At 38.8% G+C, this 22112-nt stretch overlaps 2 protein-coding genes across 3 annotated transcripts in view; one reads left to right on the top strand and one right to left on the bottom strand.

Moving 5' to 3' along the window:
- Positions 1-22112, top strand: part of LOC110439496 (uncharacterized) — a 484284-nt gene that overhangs the window by 201306 nt on the left and 260866 nt on the right. The gene's annotated exons all lie outside the window — the stretch shown is intronic.
- On the bottom strand, positions 5580-20473 carry si:dkey-51d8.3. 2 transcript variants are annotated; one of them, NM_001445074.1, is made up of 11 exons: positions 19855-19935; positions 18347-18458; positions 18066-18173; positions 15638-15745; positions 15447-15501; positions 12870-13065; positions 11001-12774; positions 9788-9961; positions 8663-8836; positions 7711-7757; positions 5762-7013 (listed from the first exon to the last, which is right to left on the bottom strand). In NM_001445074.1, exons 2-11 carry the CDS (start codon positions 18388-18390, stop codon positions 6487-6489), a joined length of 3207 nt encoding a protein of 1068 aa, NP_001432003.1. In that variant the 5' UTR covers positions 18391-18458; positions 19855-19935; the 3' UTR covers positions 5762-6486. The 2 variants fall into 2 exon arrangements, with proteins under 2 accessions (NP_001410469.1, NP_001432003.1); NM_001423540.1 differs by lacking the exon at positions 15638-15745 and having other exon boundaries at positions 5580-7013; positions 19855-20473.

Here is a 22112-nt window from a genome sequence, read left to right as displayed (position 1 = left end):
TCCGATCTAATATTGAGCATTTCCGACTCATTCTACAAAATGTGTCTATATGGGATGCATTTATCTTTCCCCCAACACTTCTAAAAGGCAAATAAGAATTGACTTACCCCAGTAGTTGGAAGAGGAGAAACCCAAACCTCTTTTCGGAGCATTTCTTTTGCATATCGCACTGAAAAGACATCACTCGTCTTAATCTTTCTGGGAGATCACGGAGGGACGGTCACCAACTGTAGGAGTCCATCTATTAGCCCAATGACGAAACTAACAGCATGGTCGAAGGTTTAATGCATGTAAGCCTTTTCTAGTGCTTCTGAAAAGAATTTTATTATTTATTAGAATTTATTTATATTCGTTTTTTAGCTCCGAATTCAATCTGACTCCAATTTCAATGATCCTAAAATTTAGATTGTATTTCTAATTGTAAGAACGGATCACATTCATCATTTATGATTTAATTTAAAGTTTTGATATTTTCTGAGATCCGATATTCTAATTGTACGTTCATTAGGGACAAAAATCGAGTTCCACGCCCCGGGTTTGCGCATCTTCTCACGGACAATATTGTCGAGACTCTGAAAATAGTCAGAGGATGCAGGATTAACTATATTTGAATAAGCTGGTCGCATTAACGCTTACCTAGTCTTAAAAAAATAGATCCTTAGCCAAGCCCATACAACTTGCTACTTCCAGTGGTTAAATGATTAAAAGGTCTACATGTTATAGGCCTCTATGGCTACGTATAATCAAATGTGCCTATTAATCAATTCAATTATGCCGTACTATAAAGGTAATGAAGACTCCTCATAATCTACTGGATACAATGAAATCGCAAAACTCCAGAATTAATCAAAACTTAACATTTTATTTGTCAGGTAAAATTGTATTCTGCCAATTACATAATTAATCATCAGGAAGCCAATTCAGAGATTAGACTAACAATATAACATCCATTAATCAAAGATAAATCAAAGAGTTATAGATGCATACATGACCAGAGAAATACATTGCAGCATAAGTCTCAGAGATGCTGCAATGGGGTGTCTTTTTACAAGATCTCCCCCCGTCTTAAAGCACATCTTACCTTATATACTCAAGTCAAAACAAACAGCCATAAATTCAAGACAATAGAAGTGTCACAGAAACTCTGGCCTGGTGAATTTGAGGACTTAACCATCTCTGAGGAGGGAGAGCATCTTATCAAGATCTTGTAGAAGTCAAAAAACAAATCAACATATACTAGTGAACTCTTACTGTAAAATTAAGACCACTTTACCAATCACACAGAGACATTTAAAATGATACCAAACATGAATATAATGCTGCAAGATACACCATGTTAAAACCTTGAACATTTTATGTGAAATGTGCTCTGAGCAGAAGGTAACATAAGGGTTAAGAAGGGGGGTTTAGGTGGAAGGAGAAGGATGACTTCTTCGCATTACCCCCTGCTGTAGAGTAGCTCTGTTTCTCCAGCCTGTGATTGCATTGTCAACAGTGATTTGGATAGAACAGTGGAATAGTTGGTTTCTTCATCACTTCTCAGATTAGAAAATGCATTGGAACATTGCATCTTGTCTCATGAAATTCCATAACAGTTCTTATGGTCTGATATTTTGGATCCTTACAGTATAAAAAAGATTTAATATTTACCCTGAGCTGTCAAGCAGGAGCGCACACCACCATCTCCTTATGCATGTCATATAGCCTGTTTTAAATGCAAAGACTATTACTACAATGGTAAAAAGTCTTCTGTTATACTGGCTAACAAAGTGTTGAGCAGATACTCACCTCAGAATAGTCAAAATAGTCAAATAGTCAAACTCAAGCTCAGGAGTGATGTACACGACATACTGAAAGTCAAATATGTTGTTTAGTTCTGAATTACTAATGAGATTGTGCATGTACATTATTAAACTTACCTTGAGCACAAAGACTCCACAGTTACTGGAGAAACACTGCATTAGAATATCCTAGATAATGTTAGACAAATGTGTATAATCAAACATGTAAAGACATATATAATAAACATTATAAATCTGCAAGAATCATTAACAGATAAAAAGTCATGTATTAAAATCATTTAAAGTACAGCATGTTTGAAATAAGAAGTGTCAAATGTAACAAAACTGCAACATCCCATATGCATAGATGAAGAATATGCTAATTACATGAGACAAACAGATTCACATTTGAATTTTACTTGAATAAAACGTGTCAAAAATGCAACATATATTGTGAAATGTTGCAAAAATGCCACTTATGCTTTCAACCATTGGAATTGCAGATATGTACATGTTCCTAGCCTGTTGTTTATAATAAGATTTTAGTGGACTTTTCTCTCTAAGTGGACATATTTGATATATTTTGAAATGCATGTTGCATAAATTACATGTTTTATATGCAAAATCCACATATGAACATGTATGTCATTTATGTATCCTAATTTGCACGTACACACTGACATATGTCAGATTTCTGTGTGGGATTGCTGTTCACGTCATCACATATGACCCAAACAAATGATCTTCAAATGCACTCCGCTAAATAAATGCTACTTACGTTGGTGATGAACTGTGCCAAGTTTGGGGCTTTGCAGATAAATGTGTGTATCATGTGTAGAGCTCCCAAAATAGTGGCACAAAACGGATACCGTTTGGTAAACAAATTACCACAGTCCAAATCGAAAATCAAACCATCTTAATTCACGCTTGTTTACAGCTGTCAGCAACACATCTGAAGCTGCGGTCACACTGGGCTTTTCCTCCCATAGACTTCCAGTCATATTGTAGTGTCTGATTGGTCTGATGACATTAATCATACGAGACACAAAAATCACTGATGTATTCTGATATTCATATGCGTAAAAGCACAACTCTTAATGATGAAGCCAAGCGAAAGAGAAAGGAGAGGCGTCTCCGGCAGAGGGCGCATCAAACCAGCAAACCAGCTGGAGGAACTTTCGCTGAACTCTCTACCCGGTTTACACATATGAATCTAAGTGCATAAATAGGCTCGTTTGAGGTGCGCTTCGCCTTGACTGCATTGTAAACGAGAGCAGGCGTGCGCAGTAAGAGGAGGGCTCAAAAATTACATCAGAAGTCGGACACCTGCTGAATCTCGCTGTTTAGCCACCTGGAAACGTCACCAGTGGCGGAGATCTCGTTCGCGTTTTTTATCGCAGACGAATGACCTCATGAAAAAATACTATGGTGATTTATAGTAAATATTATCGCATTTTGAACATGCTTTTTCAGTATTGGGTTGTGTTTATAGTTGTTGTGATACCAGAGCAACTATACAATTTAAATAGGCTATTTTATAACATGGTTCAAAAGCACTACAGTATACATTACTATAGTATTTTTAATATGGGAGTGGATGCAATAGAAATATCACAGTTTTTACAAAAAATGGTTCAGAATTACAGAAGATGAACAGCTCATTAACTAAAAGGGTGTATTTAAAATTTAATTCTGTATATTCAACAAACGTTAAAAGAATAACAAAATAAACAGCTTATACAGCAAGAAAACTTTCAAGAAACCTAATTTGGCTACATTATAAATGAAGTAGCCATAGCATGCTTTTGAGTGACGGGTCATGACAAATGTTTGTTTGACAAATAAACTCTTAGGGGGTTAATTATATTGACAAGCTTATTAGGTCTATATAAACTGATATTACTCCAGCCAGACTAAAATAAATAGCCCAAGACTTTCTCCAGAATAAAAACTATTAGACTGTAGGAAAAACTGTGGAAATGTTCTTGGTCTATTAAACATGACTTTTGACTTCACATACACACACACACACACACACACACACACACATATATATATATATATATATATATATATATATATATATATATATATATATATGTGTGTGTGTGTGTGTGTGTGTGTGTGTGTGTGTGTGTGTGTGTCTTGTTTACTACACCCTTTTCACTTCTCATATGAAACCACACAAAGATGAGGCATAATGACAAAACAGTCTGATTATCTTTGTATGTCTGAATATATGTGTGTATTGGATTGACTTTCATTGAATAACGCTGCATAAAAATTACAATACAAAATTCACACAAACATACAAAAAGTGAAAATGACAACAAACAGGACTTAAAACTGAGAGAGAAATAAAATACAGCACACACACATTAATGATTTATTAGTAACATTTAGTTATATTGGATAGGTCACGTTATGTTTTACAAAGATGTGTTTTGTTTTTGTTTGTGTGTAAATCTAAATAAATAACCATAAGTAATGCTCTTTATGACTTTTTTTTAATTATCAACGAAAATACAAAAAAAGGTATTCAACAAATCCAGGTATAAACCTTAGTAAAACAAGATAATAAAGTGTAATGTGTCAGTCTCATCCAATCAGCATTAAGCTGTGTCGTCAGCCAGTCGTTTCCCATCATGCTTTTGGTAACGCAGTCTTTTGAGAGCAACTGCGGCCGACTGCTCTATCCGAGGTACCCGCCTCGCGATCGCGAGAGTTTTTTGGCGCACGTCAGCGTGACATCAGAGCGAGGCGAAGGCAAGGCGGACACATTTCTAACCGGCATGCATCTTGCGGTGATCACCGGTGATCAATTCTGCGCAGATTTTGGCCAAGTCCAACGAGCCTATTGTGTAGGCACACTATAAATTAAGGCTGATAATAAAACTGCCTAAATGTTGATTTATATGTTATAATGTACTCGGATGACTATGTACTTGTCTCTTTACTGTTCAAGTGATTTAGCATGCTCCTTGAATGTATGAGTTAATGAGTGTGTGCACCTGTGTTTAGGGTTGATTTATGAACACTCTCTGAAACACTGTCTCCCAACACGGTTTCAGGGTTGATCCCTATCTATGCATGAGTATAAAAGCTGACATGTACTCATCAGCTTCGCGCTTTCCGACTTCTGTATACCGAGGTTGGTTGCCCTTTATCCTTAACGGAGCATAAAGTAAGGATTTTGTTTCTGTTATTTGTCTTTTGTTTATTCTACTTTTCACTGGATTTTATTGATTAATAAAAGTGTATTTTATTTCTTTTCTTCACTGGAGTAGACATTGACTTCATTTTCCAGAACCCATCAAGTTACCCTGTGTGGTAAAGTATGAATCTAATTTATTATTTTGCAAAATACATTCTAAAAACGATCATTTAACTAAACTCTCGCTAAGAAATATAGCGAAGGGAGGATCCTGGTTTATCTTTGTTTAATTAGGGTGATTAAATAAAAGCGATCAGCAAAATGTGTGCGTTTGTGTGTGTGTGATCTTGATTTTAGAAGCAAAACTGCTGAAACCCTCATCAGAATCTCCAAGCAGAAACAGAAAGAGGAGACGGAGAAGACAAGGAATTGTGATGAAGTGTGTGTTAGTGATGGAGAAAACTCAACATGTGATGGAGATTTAACTCTACTGTAGGTGTATTTGTGTGTCTTATGATGATCAAACTCTACATTAAGGTAATGTTTATTCATAACAGTAAATGAATCTTGTAGAGCATTTATGAATCCTAGTTACTGACTCCTGATGAATGAGAGTGATCAGACATTTACTGAAGCATTATTAATGCACAGTTGTGCTGGTGAACATCAGTTATTGCACTGAGAGTCAACAAGAACTAACAGAGAACAACTTTACTGTCATCAACTAACATGAACAGATCAATAAATACTGGAATAAATGTGTTTTTATTGTTCAGTTCAAGTCAAATCATGAAGAAGAAGAAGATCAGAAGAGCAGAAACAAACGTCACACTTCATTTCTCCTTTATTCATTGAGCTGCTGGATTTCTCTACAGTTGATTCAAGATTTGACAGAGATTCAGACAGGATTCAGACATTTCCATGTTCATCATCACATTCTAATATCAGCAGTGGATTTGACATTGACTTTTATTATTTGTGCTCAAACAACAGAGAAACAATGAAGAAGATCAATCTGTAGACAAGAATGAGCTGATCTGAACACAGCAGCATCCTGGAGGACACTTCATCAACACACAAACACACACATGGACACACACACACTATCTGTCGTGCACACACACACACACACAAATACAAACACGCACACATGCACGCACGCAAACATACACACACACACACACAAACAGACTTTCTCACACACACACATGGACACACACACACACACACAAATATAAACTCTCACACACAAACATAAACACTCTCACACTACACATGCACACATAGAGCAGTGAACACATGCACACACACAAAAGTGCACACTCTCTCTCTCACACACACACACAGACAGACACAAACACAGACTTTCTCTCACACACACACTGTCTGTCGCACACACACAAATACAAACACTCTCACATGCACACAGTCACGCACACATACTCTCTCACACACAAGCATGCATGCACACACACAAATACAGACTCACACACACACACACTGCTGCTGACTGCTCCTGCAGAGAATTCTGGGTAAATCTCTCGTCAGTCTTCAGCTCAGTTTCACTGATGATCGAGGATAAAGCCCAAACCCAGGGCAGAGCGGCTCAGTGAATGTGGTCTGGACTGAGTGGATGAGGCTCATTGTGTCTCTATAGATGTTGTAGAAGATCAGAGTTCCTGCACTGTGATCCACAAACACTCCTATTCTCCTGCTGAGCGCCTTCACTGGGAGACCAGTGCGTGTGTTATTGTGCCAGAATGAGAAACTTGAGGAAGAACAGCGCAAACTCCAGGACTGAGCATTACATCCAAACACACACTCAACACCTCTTCCCTTCCTCCTGATGCTCTTATATGACACTGATATACACACACCACGATCTCCACTCCAGTCAATCTCCCAGTAGCAGCGTCCACACACACTCTCTCTGCACAACACCTGAGGACGATCATCAAATCTGTCTGGATGATCAGGACACGGCTGATTCTCTCTTACACACTTCACCTCTCTGTTCTCCTCAGACAGAATGAGTTCAGTGTTTGCTGTGTTTGGATCCAGAGTGAGGAAACAGACATCTGAACACAAAAACACACACATTTATAACCACAGCTGTGTGTGTGACAGAGCGAGTGTGTGTGAGTATGTGTGCGTGCATGCGGGCATGTGTGTTGTATGTGTGTGTGAGAGAGAGACAGAGAGGGGGTGAGTTCGTGTGTGTCCGTGTGTTCACTGCTGTGTGTGTGTGTGTGTGTATGAGAGAGAGAGAGAGGGTGTGTGTGTGCATGTGTTCACTGCTGTGTGTGTGTGTGTGTGTGTGTGTGTGTGTGTGTGAGAGAGAGAGGGGGGGGTGTGTGTGCATGTGTTCACTGCTGTGTGTGTGTGTGTGTGTGTGTGTGTGTGAGAGAGAGAGAGAGAGGGTGTGTGTGTGTGCACATGTGTTCACTGCTGTGTGTGTGTGAGCGTGAGAGAGAGGAAGTGTGTATGTGTGTGAGAGAGTGTGTGTGTATATGTCTGATTGTGTGTGAGCCTGTGCGTGTGAGAGAGAAAGTGTGTGTGCGTGTGAGAGAGAGAGATGGTGTGTGTGTGTGTGTGTGCGCGTGAGCATGTGTGTGAGAGTGCATGTGTGTGTGAGAGTGAGTGTGTATGTCTGATTGTGTGTGAGCGTGTGCGTGTGAGAGACAGAAGGGAGCGTGTGTGTGTGTGTGTCTGAATGTGTGAGTGTGTGCATGCGTGTGTGTGTTTGAAAGAGAGTGTGTGTGTGTGTAGTCCTACATTTGTTTAGTCCTGCTGTAATCCTCGTCTCTCCTCCATGATCCAGACTGTAAACACACACAGATTCACATATAAACAGATATAACATATAGACAGATATAAAGACTGAAGGATTCATTCAATGATCAATTGACAAAAGCGCAGCACAATAATAAAGCAGAATTCAGTGTTAAATGACTTGAAATATGATGGAAATCTTCATCTTCTGTCAAATGCCTCTTCATCATCTCCAAACATTGCTAAGTTGGAGAGCAGTGAATCCAGACCAATCTGCAGTCCTCCTCGCCCTTTGGAAGCTTCGTGGGTTTGTGTTCTGTTTATTGTTCATAATACTTCAGTTATAAAGGATTAGTTTAGGAGTTTTTTGTCATTTGCTTTATTTGAGTTTGTTCAACATGTGATTGTCACTGGACTATATCAGAACCAGCATCACTGTCTGCTGATCACTTTTATTGCCTGATATTTTGTGTTCATGTTAGTTTAGAAGCAGAAAAGAGCCAGATTACAAGATATGTGAGATATTTGCCAGAAACATCTTTGTTATGTCCACATTGTGAATGTAAATTGATATTGTTTATTTTCTTCCTGTTTATAGTTTTACTCCGCCCTTATTAAAGTGTGATAAAGGACATTCTGTGTCTGTGAAGTTAATGAGGGAGAGTTTAACTTGCTGTTAAAGTATACACAGGATGTATTTGGAGAACAGTACACACACATCTCTGACCTGATACTGTACAGTTCTTCAGCAGAAATGTAGAGAACAAGTTTCACTGCTCAACTACAATGCTGAAACTGTACAGTGTTAATATGAGATATAACATCACGCTTAATGTGAGAACTGCCCCAGTGCACTGACATATTTAACAGGTTTGATTAATATCTGGACACTAGAAGAGCAGTGAAGTATCAAAGTATCTGTATTCACAATAGAAGGCAGTGCTGCTCCACATACTTGAGTTTGTCCAGTGTGTAGTTTGGATCCTTCAGTTGTTCAGAGAGCAGCTTGACTCCTGAATCTCCTGGATGATTGTAGCTCAGATCCAGCTCTCTCAGGTGTGAGGGGTTTGAAGTCAGAGCTGAAGACAGAAAACCACAGCCTTCCTCTGTCACCATACAGCCAGACAATCTACAAACACAGCAATAGTCCACATCACACAGTTGGACAATCACACATCTCTTTGTGTTGTGAAGATGCTGACTGCTGTTTCTGCTCATGTCAACAGCAGTGATGAACACACACATCCTGATCAGCTCTCCTTATTCATTGAGCCCTCGCATCAGCAAACACACTCACACACTCAACAAGGACTCGACATCATCTGTAGAAGTGTACAGAGAAATAGTTCATAAGACATCACATGAAGCTGTAAAGTCTGCTGTGAGGAATAAGACACATTTGACCTCAGAAGGAAATCTTGAAGTATAAAGTGTCATTGAAAATGAGCTGATTTCCATTATTTTTCTTTAGATCATATTTAGATTATATTGTGGACACTATTGTAAATAAACTAAACACACAAACTCAATCTCTTGGTGTCTTTGTCTCCTGTCTGACAGTCACTAGAGCTGTAGTCAATCCACCTTTGAGTCCAAATATTAACAAGGCCAAGACACTTCTTCAGTTTAGATAATAAGACTGTGATGAGACTTTTATATGTTTTCAGGAAAACTGCAAACTGTACAAACATCAGAGCAGCTCAAAACCTCACCAGGGCACAAAACCCTACAGACTCCACAGGGTTAACTTTGTCTTCATCTATGTTATTTATTTATTGCCAGAACATTTGACAAATTCTTAAATATACCTTACCGATAAACAAATGCAAATATAAACAACAATATAATATGAACATGTAAAATATGAGTAGAGAATTAATAGACAATTCATCTAAATACTCTTTAAATACAGTCATACAGTGCATTTGTCTATACACACATTTGTATAGATATGAATAAAATAACACCCATAAAAATTTGCCCATCTGCCAACACGCAGTGGGGAAAGGGGCTTCCCACATTTGTTCTACCACTATGTAACTCTCTGTTTAAAGTTACTGTTGAGTGGAAGAGTTTTTACCTCAGAGTCTCTAGTTTACAGTGTTGACTCTTCAGTCCATCAGAGAGCTTCTTCACTCCTGAATCCTGCAGGTCATTGTTACTCAGGTCCAGCTCTCTCAGCACACAGTTTGAGGATTGTAGAGCTGAAGACAAACTCTTACAAGACCGAACAGTGAGATTACAGCCCTGTAGCCTGTGTAGAGGACAAACACAATATTTATGAGGTCATCTGGGACCTCAGTGATTAACAATGCTTACTCAGTAAAACGACACCAGCTTTCACCCTTATGGTTGTATGTACTAACGGTAGTGTAGCATGATATACCGATACTATAAAAGTATAACGATACTCTAGCACTCAAAACAATACAATTCCGAATTTTTTAAATACCGGTATTATTAAGTGACAGCTGTATTTGTGAGTGCTCGTCAATAGGGGGCAGTGTGGGAGCCGTGCGCTGCTTCTACAGCAGGGTTTTCAAACCCGTGGTCTGATACTCTTGGGACGATAGTTTGTGGCCCCACCTTTTTTGATGTCTATGGCACTTTACAGTTTTGTTTGTGGAGCTGAACGGGCCCACCAATCACAGTGGGTTATGTCAGATATTTGTATTAGAGCTGCAACAACGAATCAAGTAATTTGATAAAAATCGATTACTCAAAGCGTTGGCAGTGAATGTCATAATTGAATTTCATAATCGATTTGTGTCGCACGACACGGGGACGTTTGATTATTAAAAAACACGCGGAGTGAACTCGGTCTCTCTCGCTCACTGATATAGACTTCGGCACATCAGACAGGGATTAGGAGGAAGGGAGTTCAACAGCAGGTGTGTTGGCTGGAGCTGATAAAGAGAAAGACGTGTCACATCATCACAATTATGCAGCGTTTTAACCATCTAATGCTTATTTTATGTTTTAGATAAACATCTACATGTAAATACAAACAAGCACTAGTAAAACAAGACTTTTAGAGTTTGTGAAATACACAAGAAAGTCTATGGAAGTCTCACAATCCATTCAAATATAAATTGCTGATGTGTTTTATTCATATCAGATATGCATGGTGAAAGTAACTATAAAGTTGAATCTATTCTTCTCTTAGTTCACCAGACACTCACTTGCATGTATTCTGAGAATAACTGGTGAATTTACATGCTGAATCCTGCGTGTTCTACTGTTATGAATGAGGCAAATGATCGACTGCAAGTAAACATGGCACTTTGACTTACAGAGCTCTTTTGGAGGTTCTGATGACCGCTGATAGTCTGATGAGACACTCGTCTGATCTCTGGAATTTCTGAAGCTCAAACTCCTCCAGCTCCTCCTCTGAGGTCAACAACACAAAGACCACAGCAGACCACTGGGCAGGTGAAAGGTCAGCAGATGACAGACTTCCACTACTGAGGTGAGACTGAATCTCTTTCAGCAGAGTTTGATCGTTCAGTTCATTCAGACAGTAGAACAGATTGATGGATCTCTCTGGAGACAGATTCCCTTCAAGTTTCTGCTTGATGTAGGCAATTATTTCCTCTTTGCTCTGGTCTCTGTCATCCTGCTGTGTCAACAGGCCTCGTAAGAGTTGGCGATTGGACTGGAGAGACAGACCGAGAAGGAAGCGAAGGTAAAGGTCCAGATGTCCATTCTCACTTTCCAGAGCCTTGTCCACTGCAGCCTTTAGGAAATCAATCATGCCTTTATTTTTGCTTTTCTGTCTAAAAATAAATCCATGCTTCCTCTCGCTGTGCAGATGTTGATAAAGGGCTGCAATGAACTCCTGAATGCTCAAGTGAAGAAAGCAGTACATGGTGCCAAGAATGATTCCCATCTCCTCCTTAAAGATCTGGGTACACATGCCTGAGTACACCGATGCCTTATAGACGTCAATGCCACAGTCTTTCAGATCGCTCTCATAGAAGATCACATTGTTTCTGTCCAGCTGCTGGAAGGCCAGTTTCCCCAGTGAAAAGATGAGCTTTGGATCCCAGGAGACATCTGGTGTGTTTTCTCCATCATACTTTCTTCTGCTCTGCTGGATCTGAAAGCGGAGAAAGTGTGTGTACATCTGTGTCAGAGTCTTGGGAGATTCCTGCAGTGTTTCAGCATGAGCCCTGTGTTTCAGTTTCAGTATGTTCTGGAGAACAGTGGCTGAAATCCAGCAGAAGACTGGGATGTGGCACATAATAAACAGACTCTTTGACTGTTTAATGTGATCAATGATTTCTCTGGCCTGATTCTGATCTGTGAGTCTCTTTCTGAAGTACTCCTCCTTTTGGGCATCATTGAATCCTCGTATCTCTGTCAGCCTGTCAATACAGTCAGCAGGAATCTTACTAGCAGCTGCTGGTCTACTGGTGATCCAGATGAGAGCAGAAGGAAGCAGATTTCCCTTGATGAGGTTCGTCAGGAGAACATCCAGAGAGACTGCTGAAGATACATCACGACACGTCTTATTACCAGCAAAGTTCAGAGGAAGACGACATTCATCCAATCCATCAAGGATGAACAGGACTTTGAATCGTGTGCTTCTTGTAAGGTTCAGTCCTTTAGTCTCTGGGAAAAACTGAGTTATGAGGTCTTTTAAACTTTGTCTTTCTTTCTCCTTTAAGTTCATCTCTCTGAATGGAAGAGGAAATATGAAGCTGATGTCTTGATTTTCTTTCCCTTCAGCCCAATCCAGAACAAACTTTTGCACAGAGACTGATTTCCCGATGCCAGCAACTCCTTTTGTCAGGACAGTTCTGATCTGCTCGTTTTGTTCAGCTGCTTCAAACAAATGTTTGCATTCAACCTGTATCTCTAGTGACTGATGACGTCTGGAAGCAGCTTCAATCTGTCTGATCTCATGTTCAGTGTTGACCTGTTCACTCGCACCCTGAGTGATATAGAGATCTGTGTAGATGTTATTCAGAAGTGTGGAGTCTCCTTGCTGAGCAATTCCTTCAAACACACTTTGATATTTCTTCTTCAGGCTACATTTAAGCTGATTATTTAAGAACAGCTCACCTAAACACAGGAGCAAAGAAACAGAGAGATTTAGTCTTGACTTTTCCAGCTATATTAGTAAGTGTCAGTCTGACAGATACCCATGAGTCTCTTACCCTGGAGAGTATCAGCAGCTTGATCTTGCTTCATCTCTCTCAGGAAGAAGAGTGAGAGATCAAGAGCTGCTTCTGTGATAAGGCTTCTGTTCTCATTAAACTCTAATATAAACTCTTGTCTGTTTTTGTGTTGTAAGATTTTCCTAAAGTTTTCCAGTTGATTGTTCAGAAATCTGATAATTTTGCTCTCAAGATTCTATGATTGAAGAAAAGAGAAGAACAATGTTTAAATAAAACATTCATTAACATACAGTTGTATGTCCACAAACTACTCAATAAAGACAAAAAGACATTATAATATGAGTCTGTTGAACGCTTGATTCTGATTGGCTGATAAACTTTGTAAGGTGTTGTTATTTTCAGATAAACACACAGCTAAAGCAGAATTGGCAGGTTTTGAGCACATAACAGTTCCATATCTACACTGAATGATTTCAGTAACTTCACAGTCAAACATCACATCAAAACACACAGAAAGCTTTGGATTTGTAAGAAACTAGTTTCACACACAGGAGAAGTTTGAGGACAAAAACCTGACAAATGTCTGGAACACAACATGGCGGATTTAGCTGTGGGAACATCAGCATCCCAGCAAACATATTTCAATTATTACATTTAGATTTAAAAGAAGTCTAATAGATGTTTAACAACAGCCCCAAACTAGACTAGTCTCTAGACAACTAGACAATCTCATGGACAACAAGCAATCCGGCTTTAAGAAAGGCCACTCAACTGAGACTGCCCTGCTCTTGGTTGTGGAGGATCTCAGATTGGCTAAAGCAGACTCAAAATCATCAGTCCTCATCTTGCTGGACTTGTCAGCTGCTTTTGACCCTGTCAACCACCAGATCCTGCCATCTACGCTCGAGTCACTGGGCGTTGCGGGCACTGTTATACAGTGTTCAGATCTTACCTCTCTGACAGGTCATTCAGGGTGTCTTGGAGGGGAGAGGTGTCCAACCTACAGCATCTAAACACTGGGGTACCTCAAGGCTCTGTTCTTGGGCCACTTCTCTTCTCCATCTACACGACATCTCTAGGACAGTCATTCAGAAACATGGATTCTCCTACCACTGCTATGCTGATGATACCCAGCTATACCTCTCTTTTCATCCTGATGATCCCTCGGTTCCAGCTCGCATCTCAGCCTGCCTGTTGGACATTTCACACTGGATGAAAGATCATCATCTTCAGCTGAACCTCGCAAAAACAGAAATGCTTGTAGTTTCTGCCAACCCGACTCTACACCATAACTTTTCAATCCAGATGGATGGGGCAACAATTACTGCATCCAAAATGGTGAAAAGCCTTGGAGTAACGATTGATGACCAACTAAACTTCTCTGACCACATTTCTAGAACTGCTCGATCGTGCAGATTCGCACTCTATAACATCAGAAAGATCCGACCCTTCTTATCTGAACATGCAGCTCAACTCCTTGTTCAAGCTCTTGTTCGCTCCAAACTGGATTACTGCAACTCTCTACTAGCTGGGCTTCCAGCTAACTCTATCAAGCCTCTTCAACTGCTCCAGAACGCAGCAGCACGAGTGGTCTTCAATGAACCTAAACGAGCACATGTCACTCCGCTGCTAGTCCGTTTGCACTGACTGCCAGTTGCTGCTCGCATCAAATTCAAAGCTCTGATGTTTGCCTACAAAGTGACTTCTGGCCTTGCTCCTTCTTATCTGCTCTCACTTCTGCAGATCTATGTGCCCTCCAGAAACTTGCGTTCTGTGAATGAACGTCGCCTCGTGGTTCCATCCCAAAGAGGGAAGAAATCACTTTCTCGAACGCTCACGCTCAATCTGCCCAGTTGGTGGAATGAACTCCCTAACTGCATCAGAACAGCAGAGTCACTCGCTATTTCCAAGAAACCACTAAAAACTCAACTATTTAGTCTCCACTTCACTTCCTAATCTGCAATTGCCTCTCTGGATATCACACTAACTTACCCCCCCCCCCCAAAAAAAAAAGTACTAATACTTTCCTTCTTAGACTTTACAGACCTGAAACTTGTCTATAGCACTTATTCATTGTTGCTCTTATAGTTGTGTAAGTTGCTTCCTTGTCCTCATTTGTAAGTCGCTTTGGATAAAAGCGTCTGCTAAATGACTAAATGTAAATGTAAATGTAGTCATCAGATATGCAGCAGTGTGAATCTGTCTAATCTGCATTTGATGACTAGTCTAGTTCTGGACATTAGTTAGATGTTTATTAGATTTTTAGGTTTATCAGCTTAAATTTAGCTTTTTTTGGTCTGGCTATCATTGTTCAGACATCTATTAAAAATTGCAGAATAATCCACTCTGGTCTGTTGAATTATTAGAAAATAATACACGCTAAATGTGTAATGGCGACTTTATGTGCATCACAGGAGTGAACAATTTTTGAGTAATTCAATGAACTGCAGTCAATTATTCCTCACTTGACAAATACTTCTTAATTCTTAACATCTTTAATTACGTCAAAAATAACAGTTACAAATTAAATGTGTTACAGAAGCAGGATCTTTTCCAGTAAACATTTTGTGTGTTATATTTAAAATTAAAATATGAATCTAAATGAGTTTTTCCCACCTGGAAGATCCACTGGAGATTGTCTGAATAAGAAACTAAATCTGCCTCTAGGTGTCTGTAAATGAGTCAAAGTCATTAAGTCATTCACAAAACTGATTCATTCAGAAATAATTATCTTTACTGAATTGTTGGTTCACAATAATATGCCTGAAACAATCCATGTGTGTTCAATAATGTAAAACACTAAATACCTTTTAACTGATGATGGTGTTTTCTCACTGAGGTCTGGAGGAGGACCACCTTTTGAGCAGTCACTCTTCAGAGACACAGAGCTGGACACACATGATCCTGATCTCACACTGAACACACAAACACACCAGAGGAATAAACTGCAGGAGATACTTCAGTCTCCTTTAAAGGTGTTTTAAGACTGACAGAAAACAAAATCACTGGAAAAAACAAAAAACATTTCACACCCTGCACAAAACTAGCACAAAGTAACTTTTAGCTCAAGGTCTGGCTGATCAGGGGCCTCATGTATCAACACTGCGTACGCACAAAAGCTTTGCGTACACCAGGTTTCATGCTCAGAATCGCTCACGTTTGGATTTACTAAAGATGAACTGAACGTGGGAATGTGCGCAGCTTCACGGCAGCTTTATGGCTGGCGTACGCACATTTTTTGTGCGTGTCTGTTTTATTTCCATTGGCGACTCCTAGAGGCAGTTGTGTTAAATTGCTCTCTACAAAGTGTCTGAGCCTTGCAATGGCAGCTGTATGAGACGGGTTCATCTAGCAGGTATATAAGGTTTCCATACCATACAGTTGACCAGCCAAACATTAAAGCACAATTTGCAGCGGTCGCCTGTTTTCCCAATGTAATCTGAGCAATCTACTGCACACACATTGCTATAAAGACACTATCTGAAGATGAATTTGCATGCGTGAATCAGAAACATTTGCATTCAATAAATTTGCAAATAAAATATGACGCACAGACTTATGATTCCTACTTGACTTTCTCGTGATAAATAGTAGTCAAAATCTGATATGTAGCGGGGAAAAAAAGAAGAAAGAGTTCATCAGACGCTGGATTCGAACCGAGTTCATGCTTGAATGTGTCAAAACATGTTATCATGCATTTTACGAGCTGCGCCACTGAGACTGTTATGGGTGCTACAACATTTTACACCTATAAATCACACTATTTCTTTCTTTAATCCACTCAGTGCAATGTTCAGACCCAACTATGTTAACCGCATCAGCTAAACTCTCCCACTCTATTTTTTTCTTTTGTTGTTAATTCCGGAGGACAAACTTGCAAATAACACCGCTTTTCTCCGGTCTACCTCCGAAAGCAGCAGCTTCAGTTCACATTCTGTTCAAAGTTTCTCTTTTTGCTTGATTTTGCCGTTTCTTTTTCGTTGGGCTTTGCCAAAGTACAGTCATTAGCATATTCATACGGGGGAGGAGGCAGGGTTGGGTTTTGTGCTCGTGCATGTTGCGCTCAGTTTCACGTTCATTCGGATGCACAAAAGAATATGCGTGAGATTCGGCGTATGCAGTGTTTCATACATCTGAATTTTTTTCTGCGTACGCACATTTACAGCTTTGTGCGTACGCAATGTTTTAGTATGATTTCCACGCAAGTCTTCGTACATGAGGCCTCAGGTCTGTTAAACACATTAGACTTACAGTGTGTACAGAAAGTATTCAGACCCACTCTTTGTTCTATTGTGGTCATTTGCTTAAATCATTTAAGTTCATTGTTTCCTCATAAATGTCCACACAGCAGCCCATACTGACAGAACAACACTGAACTGTAGACGTTTTTGCAGATTTATTAATTAAGAAAAGCTGAAATATCACATGGTTCAGACCCTTTGCTGTGAACTCAGCTGCTGTCCATTTCTTCTGATCCTCCTTGAGATGGTCCTTCACCTTTAGTTGACACACCTGTCTATATAAGAGCTTACAGCTCACAATACATCTCAGAGCCAATGAGAATCATGAGGTCAAAGGAACTGCCTGAACAGCTCATAGACTGAATTGTGGCAAGACACAGATCTGGTCAAGGTTACAGAAACATTTCTGCTGCACCGAAGGTTCCTAAGAACACAGTGGTCCCATAATCCTTTAATAGAAGATGTGTGAGACGACCAAACATTTTCTAGAACTAGCTAAACTGAGCTGTCAATAGATCTGTCAAATGCTCTGATCCACTGATTTACAACAAAATAAATGTAAAGGTATTGAAGCTTCATGAAGCAGCGCTCCAAAATCAGCCATCAGCTCTGTTTACTGGAGTACTCTTGTGGATTAGCGGTGTGTTACTCGTTCATGTACACTCAGAGCGTGTTTTGCTGGTTTGTGTTTTAATCTTCTGTGTTTATTGTTAGCTGTCTGGATATTGGATTACTCTTTGTGGATTACCCTTGATTATGATTGATTGCTTGTCTTGTCCCCTTGTCTGTATAAAAGATACTCTAAATAAGAAACTAAAACCATCTCTAGGTGTCTGTAAATGTCTAAATTCACCAAAAGTCATTGAGTCATTTGATTGATGATTAATCCAAACAACTGATTAATTTACTAATGACTCTATTTTCTGGATTGTTGGTTCACAATAACATGTTCAATACAGTCCATGTGTGTTCAATAATGTAAAACACTAAATACCTTTTAACTGATGATGGTGTTTTCTCACTGAGGTCTGGAGGAGGACCACCTTTTGAGCAGTCACTCTTCAGAGACACAGAGCTGGACACACATGATCCTGATCTCACACTGAACACACAAACACACCAGAGGAATAAACTGCAGGAAAAACTTCAGCCTCCTTTACAAGAGTTTATCAGACAAATATGAGTTTGTTCAGATTAATTCAGCATAAACTAATAGTTGACTGAAGGTCTGTCTGTTGTTATGTTAAAATAATGGTGTAAAAACAGAGTCAATACCCGTGTTTCTCTGAGAGAGCGTCCTTTACTCGCTCCTCTGCCATACTGCAGCTAAAACACCAATGCAGACATTAGCAGAGCTTTCAGGAAACTACCAGCCGCTGACCATCACCTGGAGATGACAATATACTGAGATGAAGAACAGCACACTTTATAGCAATCAATGCTCACTTCACTAACAACACCACACTCAAACAGACCACATGATGAGGGATAAAACTGTTATATAGTTTTCATTATTTCACATCATTCAAAGCACTCCACATGATCCAGTCTAGGGCAAACCCAAAACATGTCACTCAAATTAGCTGGTTTCAAGCCACATCTAGGGCAACTACCTCTAATTTTATAATATGTGTATACCTGAAATGAGCTGATCTGCACAGATATATCACCCTAAAGACAAACACAACTGACCTTGATGTAGTAATAGCATTATGGATGCTATCTTCACTAACACACTAAATATTGCTGACCTCGTCAAATCAAGAGAAAATAAAACTACACCATGGTATAACAATCATACTCACACTCTAAAAACAGCAACTTGTACCCTTGAACATGAGTGGAAAACACTAAATTAGAGGTCTGTAGAATTGTGTCCAAAGATACTATGTCCAGCTACAGGAGGGCTCTAAAATCCTATTTTAAGATTCTTATTTATTAATGTTTCTAAACTAGCCAATAAATGGTTATTTTCTGAAGAAAATGTCGAACTGCAAATTAGTAGTGATGACTTTTTTCAGTGAAAAAAATATTTTTCAGCGTTAAAATATAAAGCTTTTGGCAGATAAAAGATGTCTAACTTTCTGCACTTCTTTTTTCACATCTGCAGCGAGAAACTGGCATGAATATGATTCTCCTGACTGTGGGTGAGTCCTCAAGACAACACCCAAACCACTGGAACTTAAAATATTCACACAGTTTAACTGAGCACAAGTTTGTTAATAGATTATTTCAAGAAGATTAAAATGTATTTGAGATTAAATCTGAGAAGTTTCTTAAAAAATACTTCAAGTTATTTTGGACCTATAAAATAAGATTATATAGTTTGTAAAGATAACCTCAGCTTTAGCCCATTATTTATCATTATTATCATTATTATTATTATTTAGTTAGTTAGTTAATTAGTACTAAAATGTCAGCTGAAAACTAAGGGTTAAATCCAGTGTACGGAACATCAGCTTGTTGTTTTTCAGCAGAGTTTTTTCCTGTTCAACTGGAAGGACTGGTTTAACTTTACTTTTGAGTTCGAGACTCTCTGTGTTAAGAGTTATATTTTTTACTGAATAATCTGAAATGATCAACTCATACTAATATAGAAGAGTACACACATTTTCATGGGAATAACATTTGTTTGACACAGTGTTTAAATTACTGTTTTGACACCATGTTTAATCTGTGTTTGAGGATTTGATCTTCAGGATCAGACATTCAAATCACACTCACACATATAAACCCCTTCATCATCTCCACAAATCAGCGTAATGTAGAAGTGTTAAACTCACATGCAGAAGTACAGACGCTCTTGTGCAGCAGGAACACAATCTGAGCTCTTTCACTCTTTCACTTCACTAAAACACACCTGTGTGATCTACAGGTAGATCTTGCAATATTATTGGCTCCACTGTGTGGTGGTGTGATTCATGAGATTCTACTGACTGTGGGCAACACACAAACCACTGGAGCTGAAGATATCTTGGTAGTTTCTCAGAGCAAAAGTGTGTTAATAGAATATTTTTTAGAATGAAAAAGCATTTAAGATTAAATCTGAGAGGTCTCTAAAGAATAAGTAAAGCTGTATTGGACCTATAAAATAAAATTATATACAGATGAAGTCAGAATTATTCGCCCCCCTGTTTATTCTTTTCCCCACAATTTGTTTAACGGAGACCAGATTTCTTCAACACATTTCTAATCAAAATAGTTTTAATAACTCATCTCTAATAACTGATTTATGTTATCTTTGCCATGATGACAGTAAATAGCATTTGGCTATATATTTTTCCATTTTATTATTTTATTTATTATATTATTACATTTAAAGGCTTAACTAGGTTAATTAGGTTAACTAGGCAGGCTAGGGTAATTAGGCAAGTTATTGTATAGCGATGGTTTGTTCTGTAGACTATCGAGAAAAAATATAGCTTAAAGGAGTTAATAATATTGACCTTAAAATGGTTTATAAAAAATAAAATCTTCTTAATTTTTATTAAAATATGCTTATAATCTGCTTTTATTCTAGCCGAAATAAAACTAATAAGACTTTCTCCAGAAGGAAAAAAAATATTAAACATACTGTGAACATTTCCTCAATCTGTTCAACATCACTTGGAGAATATTTCAAAAAGAAAAAAAAATTAAAGGGTGGTTAATAATTCAGACTTTAACTGTATATTGTCAAGATAACAAAGTTTAGCCAATTTATTTTGTTTTAAATTGTTATTTATTGAGTTAGCACTAAAGTCAGCTGTCAGTTGAGGGTTAAATGCAGTTTCTGTAAGGATCATCAGCTTGTTGTTTTTCAGCAGTTTCTTCCTGATCAACTGGAAGGTCTGGTTTAACTTTACTTTTAAGTTCGAGACGCTCTATGTTAAGAGTTATATTTTTCACTGAATGATCTGAAAGACTGATATAGAAAAGTACACATATTTTTAAGGGATTAAAAAGTATACTTTAGACATTGTATTTGATGATGTTTTAACATTGTGTTTAAATGGTATTTGAGGCTGACAACTTCAGGATCAGACAGACATTTAAATCCCAAAAAACTCCTCATCATTTCCAAGAGTTCACACTTAGTTGATGATTGATAATACAGCTTGTTTGGCATGCTGTCCCAGGAGAGAGCCCTGAACCTATGAGATCCTCGAGCCTTGGGCTCCCTCCCATTTGCAGGATGAGAGCGGAGTTTGAGCTCAGGTAGATCTCGATGAACTCCCCGGGGCTTGGCTGTGGTATCAACTTAGTATGTTCAATTTACTTACACTGCATGTTTTTGAACTGTATGAGGAAACTGGAGAGCCCAGGGAAAACCCACACAAGCATGGGGAGAATGAGCTAACTCTGCACAGAAATGTTAACTGGTTTAGTAGCGATTTTAACCAGAGATATTCTTGCTGTAAGGCAACAGTGCTGATCACTGTGCTGTCAACCATCTGGAAAGGAGGAGGAGTAGGGGTGGGTAGGGGGATTTTTCAAGATGAAGATACTGATTTAAGAAAAGCTGGTTATTTATAGTGAGTTAGGAATCATCTAACAATGCCGTGAACAGTCATAATCATTTGATCTTCTCAAAATTAGTTTATAAATAAACTTTACTAAAATCTTATCTATGCCAGCAGGCCATAAGTCCGTCTCACTATTACTGTCTTCCAGCCTTTCAGAGCACAAACACCACAAGTGTTGTTCCACACAAGTTGCAAAACTAGCTAGCTAGTACCAGCCGACAATTACAAGAACTAAAGCCTTTTTATATGGAGTTATTACAGAAACGTGTCAGAGGGATAAAGAGTGTGTTTTCTATAGGTGGTTTGTACAGCCCAGTCACCTGTGCGAGGCACACTCAAAATTGATGTATTGGGGTTGTTGTGTGGTGAAGTGGGGAGAGAGGAGGGGGCCCTTATTTTTTGTTCAGGTGATCTCGGAAGAGATTGGTTTTTACTTGTTGTTTTAATACCAGTAAATCTGCAGACTGTGTGGGAATATTGAAGGAAGAGGTTTTGTAAAGTGACTTATAGCCTCTTTGTGATGGTACCACAAGGTA

The sequence above is a fragment of the Danio rerio genome, chromosome 4 (assembly GCF_052040795.2).
Source record: "Danio rerio strain M-AB ecotype USA chromosome 4, GRCz13ab, whole genome shotgun sequence".
NCBI classification, from domain to species: Eukaryota; Metazoa; Chordata; class Actinopteri; order Cypriniformes; family Danionidae; genus Danio; species Danio rerio.
The sequence above is the reverse complement of the archived record's forward strand: the minus strand, read 5'-3'. Positions and strand labels throughout refer to the sequence as shown.

Bases quoted from the DNA above. Each gene is read 5' to 3' on its own strand.
- si:dkey-51d8.3 (NM_001445074.1), bottom strand. From the start codon at position 18,390: ATGGCAGAGGAGCGAGTAAAGGACGCTCTCTCAGAGAAACACGG. The intron at 15,502-15,637 runs GTATTTAGTGTT...ACTCATTTACAG, and splicing joins ACACCATCATCAGTTAAAAG to ACACCTAGAGGCAGATTTAG. The intron at 12,775-12,869 runs GTAAGAGACTCA...TCCTGTGTTTAG, and splicing joins AGCTGCTGATACTCTCCAGG to GTGAGCTGTTCTTAAATAAT.